This window comes from Cinclus cinclus, chromosome 3 (genome assembly GCF_963662255.1).
Source record: "Cinclus cinclus chromosome 3, bCinCin1.1, whole genome shotgun sequence".
NCBI classification, from domain to species: Eukaryota; Metazoa; Chordata; class Aves; order Passeriformes; family Cinclidae; genus Cinclus; species Cinclus cinclus.
This window is the reverse complement of record NC_085048.1, coordinates 65,940,514-65,957,565: the sequence shown is the minus strand read 5'-3', so window position 1 is coordinate 65,957,565 and position 17,052 is coordinate 65,940,514. Positions and strand designations below refer to the sequence as shown.

General features: G+C 38.9%; 1 protein-coding gene across 1 annotated transcript in view; it reads right to left on the bottom strand.

The window, feature by feature from the left end:
* Nucleotides 1–17,052, bottom strand: part of UST (uronyl 2-sulfotransferase) — a 146,773-nt gene that overhangs the window by 81,354 nt on the left and 48,367 nt on the right. Inside the window, exon 2 of the mRNA XM_062488933.1 lies at nucleotides 11,045–11,088. Coding sequence (XP_062344917.1) covers nucleotides 11,045–11,088 — 44 coding nt within the window. The remainder of the gene's footprint in view (nucleotides 1–11,044; nucleotides 11,089–17,052) is intronic.

The following is a 17,052-nucleotide window of genomic DNA, read 5'->3' as shown; positions in this document are numbered from 1 at the left end:
CTTGCAGTAATTATTCTGTGAACAAGCACTGCACAATTAAAGTTCTAAAAGCATCTCTGTTCAAAGTATAGTAAGGCACCCCCATTAAGGCTCTGATCAGGTCCTGTTACAAGATACTGTGGCTACAGAAACAACAATACCATCAATAACAACCTGGGAAAGTTACAAAGAAAAGGTCAAAGATCCAGTTTTCAATATTCAAGGTTTTAGATGCATCCTGTCAACACATTTGGCTTCACTCATACCTCACACCTGATTTACATGTCTACAACAGCAGGCTGCAGCAGAGCAAAACCTCTGTACCTCCAGCCTGGGCACAAGACTCCCCACACCACAGGGAGTGATTGCGGAACCAGGTTTACATTTCAGGCATGTGAAGTTACAGCAAGATAGCAGCATTCAAACTCGGCACAGGTATACAAAGTCAAACAGGCTGGTAGAGAGGACATGCTCTGTTCACTCAGCACTTTCTGGTACTCACTGATATTAGGCAGCCTCTGGACGGGTGAGTGGCACTCCTGGCTTTCATCACTCAGCAACGTTCACTCAAGTGATGGCAGCTCACTTTCAGAGTTGAACCCTCCTTTCAGGGTTGAAGCAGGTGACAGGGAATGACCCTACCAAATGGATAATTACTTTGGGATGGGGTAGAACCACTACCTCTAGATTTTATTAATCTTTTTCTTTTGGCCCTTAACATAGCACCCTTTTCAACCTCTTCTTCATTCTTCTTGCTTTACTCTGCAGTTTGCAACTTGTTCACCTCTTTTGAGGCCAAAATGAGATACAATGCTGTATCTTGTCTCCCTGGCGCCAAGGAGAACAGTTACTCTTCATATCTTGGAGACATCTCTTCTTAGTACATCTCAGGATAGAACTGAGAAGAATCAAAGAATATGGTATTGTCACTACTACAGAGCAGGATGAAGAACAAAGCTATTGCTTTTTTTTCTTCTTTACCCTACATGAGTGCATGCAGATTACAACAGAAAAATAACTGGGAGACCCTCATTAGCTTTCTTAAGAAAAGCAATACTATTTATCTCTTTTAAAGTTAATCAAATTGTGGAAGTTAACTTTCTGGTAGGCACCTATATCATAAGGTGATAAAGGAGATGAATTATATAAGAACATGGTTCACTGTTACTGGTATTTGTTGAGAGAACTAGCATGAGTTCTGGTAGCTTAAGAAATTTAGTGTCACTTTAATTACCCCATTTTCCACTGGAAGATTTAACATGTAGTATCAAAAACCCCTTAAGCTGCAGAATTTGTGCAAGACTGATTTTAACTCCAGAGCAGCATCATGTTACATGTATCTTGGAACTTGTAAAGTTTAAAACTGCTGGTTTTCCTTCGGAGCACAGGGTTTTGTATATTCTGTGATGTGCTCAGAACACACTGGCACATTATTCTCTGTTTAAGTAGTAAATCCTATCACATCCAACCCACTTGTTTATATTGGATACTTGCAAAATGAGAGATATTAAGTAACTAAGCCTGGTTTTAAAACTTTTTATAGTACTTCACAGCGCTGACATTCCCTTAAGTAACCTCACTACCTTATGGTTATTTCTTTCCTTCCAATGCAATATTCACAAATTCACCCTGGGAGCCAATAATATTGGATTTAAATGTGGTGAGTGTAGACTGAATAATTTATTCCTCTGTATGCACTTGTCTTTCTTCACATTAAGATTTAACTCTTTGGTAGCTATTGTAGCTGACTATTGACTGGGCTGCAGCAGTGCAGCAACACAGTTTCACCATTGCCAAGGACCTGCCATGCTGCATTTCACTTTGCCCTTTACTTTAGGCTTCCTTTCAGTAACTCCACATTCTATTCTATAGTCTCTAGTGTGCTTATCTTTTTCACTGTACTTTACACAGACACTCCATAACTCAATCACAATATGAAAGAAAGGCTGTTTACAGCCATAACTGGATTTTAATTTTGTAAAACAGGCCAGTTCTGCTAGACTGTAACCCACATGCTTATTTACCGATGAGCTGTCTCTGAGGTGCTCTTGCTCTGCATGCTTGCAAGAACTCTAAGGGAGTTCCATCACAGTTCCTGCAGGTAACAGATTCAAATCCAGTTCATGGCATGGTCTCTTCACCTGGAAGGAACATCACCAAGAAGCATCTACAGGGAGGACATGCTGCTAGCCAACTCTTCCAGTGGAACCAGAGCTCAGCAGAAATCACTAAAATTACTCAAAGGCCCAAAATACTTTCTCTTACATACTACAATCCATGTCTCAAGTCACAAATGAATCTTGTGTTGAAGATGACACATCAGAGTCAATAACAGAGGAAGCCCAGCATCAAGTGTTCCCATTTCACTCTTCTGCACTTTGAAATTACTAATCTGACTCCCTCAAAGGCAAACCAAGTATGCTGACCAGGGCATGACTCCTTTCCATTTCAAGGGAGGGAGCATCTCCTTGCATGTACTGAAAAATCCCAGTAGTACCAGCCACAAAGGCCTCCACACTCTCCCAGGACACTGGGATGCTATAGGTGCTGTCCTGAGAACTACCTTTCATAAGCACACTTGCCCCACCATGATACCATTGCTCTCACAGTGACTTCTTCAGCCCAGCCATGATGGCCCGTCCTCTTTGTCTGATGCTTTGACTCTTCTTCTGACCATGTATAGGCGTGTTCACAATCTCACACCCGATTAAAGCTCAAGGCCCTTATCAGAGTGCTTCACTGCTATTTACGGTTTCCTGAACTAAATTTTATCCCTTCTTAAAGACTGAGTAGAAGACTACCAGCTCATCTTCAAAAACATAAGGCTTTTAAAATTATACTAAAATTCCTATTTGGTGGTTGGTTTTTTTCCAGTTTTGTAAGACACCCCAGCATCCCAAGTATCAGACTTTTTTTTACCTTCAAACATTAGAGTTAAGAAAATCCTTTCAGTTCAGGATTTAAGAATACCATTAACAAACATAAGACTGGTAGTAAAAATCTGAGTGATACTCAATGGAGTCTCAAGGCTTAGCAAGACTAATCAAATCAATTTGTTACTTTCAAAAGATACTCCATCATGTTGCCCCTACACAAAAAGGCGTATTTTTGTTTTTTCACTGAAGGTTTAGGTCATCCAGACTCAGTTGTAAATGGATTTTTTTATTATAATCCAGCACTTCCAAATAAAACTATAATAAAGGTGGTTATGATTGAGTTGTCATGACCTTCTCATATGCTATGCTGGTTTATAAATACTTTCCTATCATATAAAGAAGGAAAAGAAGAAAGGAATGCTGAAAATATAAAACTGTAATCTCTAAGAGGCATTCTTGTGCTTGTAATAATCTGCACAGATTATCTGCAGGTGAACAAAGGTCATCTCAATGGATTATGTCCTAAATTTCAGTGAAAGCACAGAGCTTCATAGCTTCAGAAATGGCGAGTATGACTTGTGTACTTTTTTAGCTACAGTGTGTGACACAGAACAAAACTTATAGGTTGCAAATTTGGTGATATTATTTTTCTGTTTTGGATAACACTGGGTAGGCTGCTGTGTTAACACCAGAGACAAGCAAGATTCACCTTTAACCATGCACACAACAGCGTGACGAAGTACCAACCAAAAGGTAAAATATTTTCCAAGCATCTTTGAAATTAGATGAAAACTACAGACTACTGCAGTAGTCACAAAACCTGCATACCTGATGTCTCTCTAAGTCTTTGAAAATTTAAAGGCTGCAAATGCCAGGCTTAGAAAAGATCCAGCTCGCTACTGTTTAAATTTTTGCAGGACATCAGCATGCACCATATCCCTCACAGATTCATCTTCTTGTGACAGGCAATCTGGCTTTAATTTCCCAAGTCTCTCTGTACTTCCATTTACAATCAGTCAGCCTCCCCATATCAACAACTTTCTGATGTACTATAAACTGAAGGAGTATTAAAAGGTCATCTCTATTTTGATCTCTATTTTAAATCATCTCTATTTTGATAAATCATGGACTCAAGTGATTGTTTTATCCTTAAGAATCCTGAGCAATAAATTAAAATGAACAAAACAAACAAGTGCTCCAGTACAATTAATATATTTTTACTATCCATTTCACACTTAATAGCAGAGATTCAATTCTAGCTTTTGGATATATCTCCATACTACTATTGTGCTGTATCATTTACCACCTGCTTCAGGAAGATTGTGAGGAATTATGAATGACAGACAATTGGAAAATCCTCTGTAAAAAACAGATCTTTCTTCCCTTGAGATACTGTCATAAGACAGTAAACCAAAGAACATAAACCGATTATTGTACAAAGATTTTACACTGTGTGCTGGTTTTAGCTAGGGCAGAGTTAATTTTCTTTACAGTGGCTATTATGCAGCTGTTTTGGATTTGTGCTGAACATGGCACAAATATGGAAATACTCTGTTATAATACAGAGATTTTTTTGTTATTGCTGAGCAGACCTTACATAGAGCCAAGGTCTTTTGTACTTTTCTTCTGGCAAGTAGACTGGGGGTGCCTGGGAAATTTGGAAGGAGATACAGCTGGATAGCTGACCCCAACTGGGATATCCAAAGGGATGTTCCAGACCATACGGCATCATGCTCAGTATATAAAGTGGGGAGAAGAAGGAAGAATGGGGGTTGTTTGGAGGGATGAGGTTTGTCTTCCTAAGTCGCTGTTACATGTGATGGGGCCCTGCTCACCTGGAGGTGGCTGAACACCTGCCTGCTCATGGGAAGCAGTGAATTAATTCCTTGTTTTGCTTTGCTTGTGTGTATCTTTTGATTTCCCTATTAAACTGTCTTAATCTCAGCTCATGAGTTTTCTACTTTTTACCCTTCCCATTTTCTCCCCAATCCCACTGGTGGGAGAGTGAGTGGCTGTGTGGGGCTTGGTTTCTGGCTGGGTTAAACCACAACACATTGCTTCTAGTAAACTGAGGGAAGTGGAGAAATGCTTTATGGTTTTGTTTTTTTTTAATCATAGTATTTTATTGACTTTACTAGGACTAAAAGCTCAGTATTACTGTAAAACAGTGCTCCAAACTAGAAAAGGGATCTTTGTGGTTAAATCACTTAGTGAAGTCTCTCTTAGCATTTTAACAGCTAGGTACTAAATCTGGTAACCATAGGAAATTACTTACTCTATTTTAGTGTTGCTAAATTCTGACTATTTTTTCTAGCTGAAAATTTGTACACTGCACAATAATCTCAACTCTTCATTTTATAAACAGGATAGAATATTTTTTTTTAAATCAATGAAATCTTTCCCAACCCGCCCTGGAAGGATTACTTGAAAGGTTATCCACCCATTTTTCAACTAAAGCTAAACAAACAGTTTCAACTCCGTAAAAAAAAAAAAAAACAAAAACAAAAACAAAACAAAACAAAAAAAACCCACAAAAAACACCAAACAAACACAAAAAACCCCACACCACTACCCATGCTCTGAAAATCTCTAATAAGCATATATCTAAGAAAACAAATCTTGCTTGCTTCTAAGTGTTGTGAGGTTTGTTAGTCTTTTTTTTTTTTTTAATTGGATCTTTTGTTTGTTGGTTGGCTTTAAATGAAGCACTTCATCCCTAAAAAATCAATCACTTAAGACTGTAGAGGACCGAAGGGTTAAAAGCATGTTCTCATAAGGGATGGCTAGAACTAGAACACTAGCTCAAATGAAACTTGAAGTATCCAATAAAAATTAATAATCAAAACTAAAAAGATCTTAGCCACTACCTTAACACTGCTATCAAAATACTAGAAAAAAAAAACCTAGCATAAACCTAATGAACATAAAAACTCAGTGTAAAGGGGACAATGCTGAAATCATCTTTTAGTAATATTTAAAGTCAAATGAAAAAGACTAAATAATCTAGTTGACAGTGGAGAGTGACTACGACTGGGAACAGTACGTGCACACCAAAGGCCACTCAAAGATTCTGCTACCTTTTCCCATAGTGGTGAACATGGTGTTGGCTAAGTTAAGGATTGGACTCTATGATTTTAGAGGTCTTTTCCAAATGATTCTATTATGCTATGGTACTCCTGATCCATAATTACTAGCTAAGAATGGAAAGAATGGTGAAAAGAGTACTTGTCCACTTTCCAGCGTTAAAACAATAAAATCAGATAAAATTTATTTTGCGTATGCCTCTTATTTAGATTCATTTTGACCTGAACCTAGCCCCCATCCATTTTGGTATTCATTTAAAGCTTTGAAGCACTGTCACACATGCTAAGCATAGTGCCTTGCTGACACCTAAACAGCTGCCAAAAGACACTGGGTCCATGACAGGCGTCCCAAGGGAAAACCATAAAGAAAAGGTGAATAGACTACTTCAGTGTAATTTATCTGCATGCTATGTGCACAGCTCCCCCACAAATATATATGTCATCTCTACTGAAAGAGGGACATATCTTGATGCTCTTGCCAAGTTCTCAAGGAAAAGCTTTCAATCAAGAACAACAGTAGGTCTGATAAAGTTTGTATCATCTGTTATCCAAGGCCAGTTTCACCATCTTGCATAGAACAAAAAAAAAAAAATCTTGGGAAGATTTGATAAGGAAATAGCTGGTCCAAATACTGGAACAAAATATACCCAGCTTTATTCACAGAAATGCTCAGACATGAAATATATCCAGTGAACACTATCAGTCATGAATGAATATCCATTTCAAAGGTGTTTTTGAAAACCATGCTAGCATCATCTTAAAGGCATCACTTAAACAACAATCTACAGAAAAAGGATAAAAAAATTATCACTATTCAAATATCTTAAAATTTATGTTTTCAGAAGCTTATTTTTTAAAAAAGCCAGGAGGTAGTGAGACAGAGATTTGAAATAGCAAAGAGAACTTTCACTGGCAGTGTAGAAGTACCAGCACTGGTCATTCTCCTCAATTGTATTCCTTTCTTATCTGTCACATACTAACACCAGAAACACCAGAGGTGTGCTAGGGCTACTGGAGGTTGCATCTACCTGCAAATAAACACACACAGATCTGTCTCACAACTAATGAAACATCCAGGATTAGTCAGTCTTGTGAGGTCTTTGGTACCTAAGGACCACAGAAGAGTGGCCTATTCTTGTGTATTGGGTTTACATGGCAAAGTTCTGCTATTGCATAGGGGACTACAGGAGTAGCTTCTGTGAGAAGCTGCCAGAAGCTCCCCACATGTCCAACGAAACCAACACCAGCTGGCTCCTAGACAAACCCACTGCGGGCCAAGGCCAAGCCAATCAGGAATGGTAGTATTGCCTCTGAGATAACATTTTTAAGAAGGAAGAAATGTTATTGCGCAAAAGTAATTGGTGCCCAGAGAAAGGAGGCATGAGAACATGTGGAGGAAGAACAGCCCTACAGACACCCAGGTGAGTGAAGAAAGAGGGGGAGGAGGTGGTCCAGGTGCCCAAGATGAGTTTTCCTGCAGTCCATTGTGAAGACCACACTGAAGTAGCTGTGCCTCTGCAGCTCATGAAGGTCCACAGAGGAGCACAGATCCACCTGTAAGCCCATGGAGGAGCAGGCTCCTGGAAGGACATATTGATCCATGGCAAGGAGAGCCCACACTAGAGCAGGTTTCTCAGCAGGACTTAGTGACTCCATGGGGAAACCATGCTGGCTGAATCAGTCTGTTCCTGAAGAACTGCAGCCTGTGGCAAGGACTCACACTGAGAACTTCATGGAGAATTGTCTCCCATGGAAGGGATCCTGCACTGGAGAGGGGGAAAGCCTCCTCTGCCTGAGGAGGATGCAGAGGCAGAAACAACATGTGATGACTTATTCCCATTCTTTGTTTTCCTGTGCTCCTGGTGGGGAGGAGGTAGAGAACTGGAAAAAAGTTAAGCTTGGAAGGAAGGAGAGGTGGGGGAAAGGTGTTTGAAGATTTGTTTTACTTCTCATTATCCTACTCTGATTTTGATTGGCAGTAAATTCAGTTAATTTATCCAAGTTGAATCTGTGTTTGCCTGTGACTGTAATTGGTGAGTGATCTCTGCCTGTCCTTAGCTCATGAGCCTTCTGCTATATTTTCTCCCTCCTGTCTAGTTGAGGATGGGAGAGAGAGAGAAAAACAGGCTTTAGTGGATGCCTGGCCTCCAGCCAGGGTCAAATCACCACCTGTAGACACATTACCTTCATATCACTGTCAAGGATAACCACTGCTAATCTCCAACAGTCAAGTACACCTTTACTGGGGGAAACACCTTAAAAGCTGGTTCACCTGGTCTTCAAGGAAGAATCAGAATCACACCAGCAATGCTTAGATACTGGAAGCTGGTACTGGTAACTGGCTCACTTAGGAAGTGAGAGAGGCTTTCATTCTTTGCTTGCACTTCAGAAAATTGCTGCTGCCACCTTTATTTGAAAAAAACAGACCAGTACCCTGATCTCCTGAAACGTGATGATGCTAATTCCTTATTCAGAGAACAAGTGCTATTTTCAGTTCTTCCACTGGGGAAAAAAAAACCCACACCGGTATTTAAAAAAATCCTAAACTCTGGCACCTAGCCATGACAAAGAGCCAAAACTAATATGATTTCCTACAAACACTGGAATGTACTCTGCAAAACAGCTACAGTCCAGTACGTATCAACTGCTGGTGGCCTATCCCTACAGCTAACCACACACTGCCCATAATAGCTACCAGTCATTTCAACCTTTGGCAATGCATTGTCGTTCATCTCTACTTCCAGCTTTTAAGCATTTTATAATGAAATATTTTAAATGTTGGAGTCAGTATTGATTTCTTCTGACACATTTGAATACGTTGAATTAAAGCATGCATAGACCTCAACCATCTGTTAATTTAAATGAAGGCACCTACCTATCAAGTCATGTGAATGGAGACTACATGAAAGATAATGAAAATTATAGTGAATTTCACTCACACCTGCGGGGTTCACAGTTCAGATATGAAGCTGTAAGATGGCAAACAACTGCACTTAGCAAAAAATGCAATGCATGAGAGTTACAAAGCAAGAACATCTTAGTTCAAAACATGACCCCAAGCAAATACCAGGAATTATCTGGGGATCTATCAATCCCCACCCATGTTTTGATTAGAGGAATAAAAAACAAAAGAAAAACCCCCAAACCACTAAGGAATAAGCAGGTTTGTCCAAGGGATGATCAAAATTATCCATGTTTTATCAGTGTTTTTGAAACACAGGCAAATACTTCAAAAAAGCAAATTACTTCTAACTTACACAAGGCTATATAGCCTGTTACTCTGCTGGGCTTTCCACCAAGCTTTCAGGAGTGAGGGTGATTACAGAGGAAGCCTACAAGCTTTACTGACTGTAGGTAGCTAATCAAAGAGTACCCCCCCAACCAATCAATCATGCAGATATCTATATTCAGCTGGCCTTTCTACAGACAACTGAGCTGCAGCTGGATGAGGCGGTGTGAACATAGCTCAAAATTACATGTTTAGGCAGGCAAAAGATATTTTCACAATATATACAGAAAAGTGGGTTGGAAAAATCTGCCCAATTGCTACTGCCCATTGGAATATGGATTCCATCCACAGCACCATTAATTGGTAAGGCAAAACTCCTGAAGAGAAAGTACCAAAATCTGAATAGCTTTCAAAGTTAAAAGCTCTTATCTAGTTGAAAGCCTTTTCCTTACTAGAACAGTTTGGCATTTCTGAATGCTAATGCAAGCATGAGAAATAACAGTTTTGGAATAAGCATAGCTTTATTCTTTGAAGCAGAGTGCTCACTGTGGAGACACAACAAACGTAATTCTTTACTTCGTGCAGCCTGCTGTAGCCCTTGACAAGAGAAGCAGCTAATAGTAAATTTAAAAAACAATTAAAAAATAAAGTACTTTAAAGGAACCAGAGAGTACTAAACAGACTTGAGTGCGAAACATTTGTTCAGCCTCAGAATACCCTATCTCAGTTTGCAATTATAAACATAACAGGTTGATTTTGTCACTTCTGTCTACAACCATTTGCTTCTGTAATTGAGTAATTTGTGTTGACAGGAAGAAAATAAAATGTACATTATTCCTCTAAGTGAGCCATCTGAACTTGAACAGTGTACGCGTGCTCACATATCAGCTGAAAATTGCAGATTTCATTGCACAGCAGAAAGGTGAAGAAACCCAGATTCCTGTCTGTTTTCACTAATAACTAAGTGCAATGAAATTGCTTTCCAAATTATCCTCCTCCTGCTGAACAAAAGCCAATTGTTTCAACACACAGGTACACACATGTGGTTGATCACTTCAACTCAAGGCCTGTGGTCAGCCAAACAGAGATAAGGGAGGGCTACCACCAGAGGTAGTGGCTATTCACACCCAGCCCCTCTCTAACTACTCGCTGTCACCTGCTGCACTAGCTTCCATGGTGGGCCACATCAGTGAAATAATCTGTCCTTTTAGGACATGTCTGTACTATGCAAGAGGAGTTCTAACAGGCTGGAAAGACAGGCACATTATAGTACCAAACTGTGTTTAGAGAACAAAACAACACAAGTTAAAACAAACAAAAACAAAACAGGAGACCGTAAATGCCTACTTCCACTTTTTTCCTCTTGAAGAAACTATCACGATGCCTTCCTAACCTGAAACGTCATGAGGTGCCATGATGATGTGAGGGAAAAGCTTACGCAGCACAGTCCTATGACAGGACCAATGAACATTATTCCTAAAAAATGAATCATTACCCACATTCATTAAATTTATCCTACTGACCTGCTTCAAGTAGAGTGTTTGTCCTATGCTTCAGAAAATGTTGCCAGCCAAAGGCCATCTTCACCTGTCAGATTAGTTTCAACTGCAGTGTCTTGGTTTTTTGCATGAAAGTGCTGGTAGACAAAACCACTAAATTCCTGCCTCCCCTTGATTCAATGAGAAAAACTCCATTACCTTAATCACAGCGTGTTTTAACCTAAGTTACTTACAAACATCTGAAAACACTTTGGGGGTTAAAGTTGGAAAGGCTGCATGCTGTTGATGTAAATTCAGCAGAGTTGCTTGGCACATGAGTAAATATAAAATGAGTTAAAAGCCAAAAAAGTAAGCAAATATAAAATAACAGTAGCTTACCTTTTGGGGTGGTGGTCCGTGGTCATCCAGGTAAGTGGAATTTCCTACAAAAAAAAGAATGACGGAAATAAACAAAAGCCATCCAATGCAACTTCCAAACTTGCCAATGCATGGAGCCAATGCATCTCTATCCCGCTAGTTTTGTGGTGTCTAATAATTAAATGAAAATAAATTCCCTCTGCTTTAATTTTTGATTAGCAAATAATTTCTTTTGACTACATTTGTAATACAAGATTAGAGAAACATTGTCATTTTACAAAAAAAAAAATAAATAAAATAATGGCCTGAGGCTACTTTAATTAATCAATCAGTATTCAATTAGTTGTATTATAAAAAATTGCCAGCTGCATCCTTGTACATTTTAAGCAAGTGAGCATGGTTAACCCAAAAAGGTTTTCTTAAATAATCAAGTATCAAAGGACTTCATCAAATTTTGGTCTGATAGAACTGACAAGCATTCACATCTCCCTCTTCTAACTGTATTTTTCCCAACTTCCAAGCTACTTTTTTTTCTCCTAAACGTACCGATTGAATGGGAGTTATATTCTGATGCAATTGCACCTGCCTTTGAGATGTTCATTAAACTCAGACAAAAAGCTTCAGGAAAAAAACCAACTTCTAAATAAGTGCACCCTTCTCAGCTACAATAAAAAAGTCAACAATTTCAGATTTTTTACCCCTTCCTTACAAACACACACTGATACATAAAATACATGCTCCCCCACACACATAGGCTGTCTTCTGTAACTGTCCTTCTTGAATCCTTCTCCAAAAGTATTAATCATGTGTGTTTCCAACATCTTCCAGCAGATGACGAAACCCTGCAGCAAGCCAAAAATTTCACCCGAGCCACACATGCCTCTCCTCTCAGTCACCCTCCTACCAAAGACAGAAAAAATACCTCTGCTCTAACCTTACATCAGTATGAGGAATGAGAATTATTTTTACGGTACCTACTAGACATCCTCAAGTCACATGGAAGAGGACTTTCAAAAGCTTTCCTGCTCATGAGCTCCTGGGGTGTCGAATAGGCAACAGAAACACAGGCTAATGGGATAAAGCATATTTCAGAACCAAAGGGCTTTTCTCTTTACAGTCTGGCCAAAGCCCTCGTTTTTCCAAGTGCCAAAACCTCCCTTCTTCCCGGAGGCTTCTGAACCCAGGAGGCAGGAAAGAGGTGATTGTGTCCGAGTGTGTTACAGTTATTGAACAAGAAGGTGAACCTTTAGTGTGGAATATTCAGTAGCACCCACACCAGTGCTGGGGGCTGGTTTCCGCAGGAAAAGCAGGGGGCTGGAAGGGCCACTATTCCCTTGCCAGACTCTTGGGAGAGGCAGCCACCACCTGGACCACACCATCATAGGGAGAGAGAGCCTGCAGACCACCACTGCTGCTGCAGCACAATGAATTTCTATGTACAACAAGAAGTTTGGATTACTTCTCGGAAGTATTTTGCTTTCTGCTTTTCCTCTGTTACAAAGCCATGAAAATTCCAGCTAAAAGGCTTACAACTCATCTAAAGGAAAGTCCCAATACCCCAAACATGTTCTTCTACAGATTGTAACCTTGATCTTGGAAGAGTTTGTGCAACTACACAAGACTGAACAGTAAACTTTTTTATGGTCATCTGAAAACGCAAATCATCTTCTGAAGCATACCAGAAACTCATCCCTCTATACATTTGACACAAATACCCACCCTTTAAACAATCCAGTGACTTAATCTAATGCCATAGATAATATGGCTCATGCTCTACACTCAGAATAATTTTTTATTCGTTCCTCTGATGTGATTCTAATTGCCATGGAAAAAAGTCAGCTCCCAGACTGCTAGAAGAGTTGGCAGTCTGGTTTTCTGTTACAGTAGCTACTCTACACACAGTGACACAGACTTGAAAATAATCATTTCTACTCCCACTTAATCTGGGACAAGAACAAGGAAAACTTCCCATTCAGGATTTATCTTTCCTGCAGAACCAGGCCGTCACTAGTCCGTAGCAGCTTTCTCCTCCTTGCAATTAGGTGAGCAGAAAGATTGACACTTACTGATAAAGACCTTTCTTATCATTTACTCATTGTGTCAGGAAAACTGTTTCAGTTTGACACCCAACCAAAAAGTGATGCTTGTTGTCCAAGCAAGCTAACACACTAGAGAAGTCAAACATTAAACTACTATTAATTTTTTTTTTTATATTAGCAAAACTAAGTTTCATAATTGGTATTAAGGTGGTTACAGGAATAACAGGGGTTTTTTTTGTCTCCCCAGAATAAATGCAATTTATGCTTACCTAAATAAAAAGGAATATTAATTACATATATTAATATCTATCTTTACCATTCTCTTACCACAGCTAATTTCACAGTAGAGAAGGACTTGGATTACTAGTCAAGAGTTTACACAGAATCCTGTAGTGCAGCATCAAGAGCGTCAGAGTTCTAGGACAGAAACATTTTTGAGATATTCCTAAATGTGCTTATAACTAATCCCCTCTCTGTATCACTAATATATATTCTTAGTATAGAGACTGCATTCTCCTTTCTTGGAAATTTTAAAATTATCAATACCACATAGAAATATCTCTAGCTTTGAGCATCAGCCTTGTATATTTGATTTCTGTGATCAAAATATTATTTTTTTCTATGAGCTACCAGCTACTAACAGCAGACATAGTAGGAGAGTTGCGCAGTAAAAATCAGAGACTTAGGAATGGATTCCAAAAAACACCAAAGGCACTGTACATAAGCTCAACTGTTTATTGCAATTGCATTAACTATCTAAGATGGAGAACATTATCTTGCAGCTTTTATATGCTATGGCACGGACAACATGTGTTTGACATTACTACATGCCACAAGAAGAGAAGAGGCTTTCTCTGGTGGAAATTATATAATAAAGTGATAGAGGAGAGAGTTGCATTTCCTCACTAGGATGTCTTATCTCAACTCCTTTAATAAAACTTTAACAAAGATGAAATTGCTTTTCTCTGCTTATAACAAGATTATTCTAGTTTTGTTCCCCCCACCCCACCCCGAGAAGGAATATTTACTCTTTGAAAAGGAAATTTTCTGCCTTCCTATAATTGCACAAAAGTCTAAGGCATTAGAAACAAATCAGACAAAATAATCAAGTCTCAAAACAAGTGGTATTATGCATTCCACAAACACGCTCAACAGCGCACTTGGGCTGGCTGAACACGTCTCCTCCACAGTCTGCCAGAGATGATAAAAAAAAAAAAAGTCAGCTTTATTATAGAAAATGGTGAATACATGGAGGCAGTCCAAATTTTTCCATAATTTATTATCTTTGAGGTTAAGTGAATCAGCTGCATGCAAAATCTTTGGGGAAACCCTGTGGTTAAGTTCCTTTTTTCTTGGAATCACTGAAGTGTGGGGGTTTTGCTTGAAGCAAGCCAAGTTTAAACAGAGAAAGATGGGTCAGTCAACCAGGATTAAGGACAAATACTGCTGTGTACAGCTCAGAACCACAGATAATGAAAGTAACTGCAATTCTGGAAAAAAAACAACCACCTTTCCAAAAAAATGACTGGGGAGTGAGTACATGAATAGGAAGTAAATGGACTTACATGTGAACTGAAGACCCTTTGATAGCAATAGAAACAATGTGACTCTACTTGAACAATCCAGATATCCCATGGAAAAAATTGTGTAAAGACAGGGAGAGAAAGCCAATACTGAAAACATGGAGTCTGGACCATTTTTCTGGAGCAGGATTTTCCCTTGTAGGGAATTACAAGCAACAGTGTAAGGGAGTTGGGATCCAGCTGAGGCCACATTTAATTTGTCTTGCAAAAATCCTTTGTTCTTTTCACTTGGTCACCATCTCAAACTTCCAGGTGCCAATACAACCTCTACTGGCAAACAATCCTTTAGACCCTCTGATGTTTAAAGGAAAGGAACAATTTAATAGTTGTCTGAGGAGTCTTCTGGTCTAGAAATCAGACTCTGAAGAACAACTTCTCCACCAAGCACCTCTAATCATTAAGAGCTGCACCTTCAGAATACACTGAAGCGCCAGTGAGTTATCAGTTATCATAAGACGATAAATTCTGCTGTGTTTCCTTCTTTATCTTTTTCCCCTCCCAGTTCAGCAGTGGACACCCTTAGAAATTTGACAGATCCACATCTGAAATAATAGGATTTTCCTAGTCATGTCTTGGAGCCCTTTGTGGTCCAAAGGCAGGAAGGGGGTTAGGAACTACAACTTGAAAAGCAGCAGATTAGCAGAATGATGTTGCCCACAATTCAAATCAAACCTGAAAGTAAAAACACTGCTATTGCCGAGGTCAGCACAGCCACACCAGCTTTCACAGAGGAAAGTTTTCACAGAGGTGTGCAGAGAACATTAACACAGCAAAACCCCACTGACCAGCCTGCACAAAGTGACAGACTGAACACAAAGTGACTTATTGCCATTTTTTCCATCATATATAAAAAAGCTCTGTAGCTATAACTGGTTTCCTCTGTGCAAGACTAACATCCTATAAAATTTTCATTTTTAACCATAACAAAAAACCTAAAGTAAACATTATTTTTAAAGCATTCCACAATTGATTTTTTCTTCCTTTCTTGCCTTGAAAATAATTTTAGTTATTCATAATTTTTAAAATCATAAATGCAATAAAATCAACCACAACAAAAACCAACCTACAGCCAAAAACCAAAACTAAACCAGCAACAAACCCACATTCAATTCACTCTATATCACTGCACATAATGAAGGAAAAAACCTGGAATATGACAAAAATACCTAATTTGCTTTATTACCCAGTGACCTGAACCCTAGAATCAAATATTAAATGAAGTTTCTAAGTTTAATACTTCTAACACAATTAGGAGAAAAACTGGCACATTTAATGAGAATTTTTGAAAAGTTCTTGGAAATTGTTCTTATGTATTATATATGAAAGTACCACTGGGTTACAGATATGGAGGGTTTGAATAGCAGGAGGTTCTAAACCAGTGTAGGATATAATATACATCAGATGGCCTTCCTCTTGCAAAGAGAGGAGACTACAGAAGGTAAAGCTACTCTAAAATCACAGAGCCTCTCTGAATTGTGAGCATTAAAAAATGTACAGACAGAGGTTTCATTTAACTGTTTTGTCAACAAACTTCTTTATTAGTACTGAGGGAAGGGAGGGGGAAAAATAAACATTTAATCAAGTAATAAATCCAGCCCCACTAGGTACTTTCCTGCATGCAAAGGAAAAGCATATATACAGCTCTACTGAGACACTGCAGAGAAAACCTAATAACCAAAAAAAGGTGCCATTAAACCACAGTATTGCAGCTTGATTTTATTTCATTTTGCTATGTAAATAAAGAATGTGATCTATCTTTGCAGCCTGGCAGCTCTTTACTAAATGCACTTCAAAGACCCATTAACCTGTTGTTCACTTCAGTCTACTTTTCAGATGGCTCTTAAATTCGGCATTCTGTTACCACACAGCAACTGGACACAGATTAAATATGGTGTCTTCCTCCCCCCCTCCTCCCCCCCCGAAAAGATTTTTATTTTACCTTGTCAAAACGTGTGCCAAATATTTCATAATGATTTCTATTATTTTCTTAATTTCCTTAGCAAGACTTACCTCAACAAAATGCAGAGTCAGTTCTATAAATACACACAGGTGTTCCTGAGGAAAAAAAAAACCCTCTCAAGATGTGTGGTCAAGTAATACCTACAGCTATGCAGCTACCAACAAACCTGTTCAAAATTTAAAGGGGCAAGTTGAGAAAAGCTCATAGTTCAACAGCTGAACTGCCACCCACTGAAATAACACAAACACTGGTCTCTGACTTCATTTCTTAACCGGATAACATGAGAATTATAATGGACACTGCACCAAATTATTATGGCTAAATACTCAAATGAACTGAGTAGCACAGAAACCAGCAAGTTAGAGAATAGCTAGAAACATCTGACAGATATAAATGAGCTTAAACTTCATGACATACAGGCAGCATACTTGGGGATCTGCCTGCGGA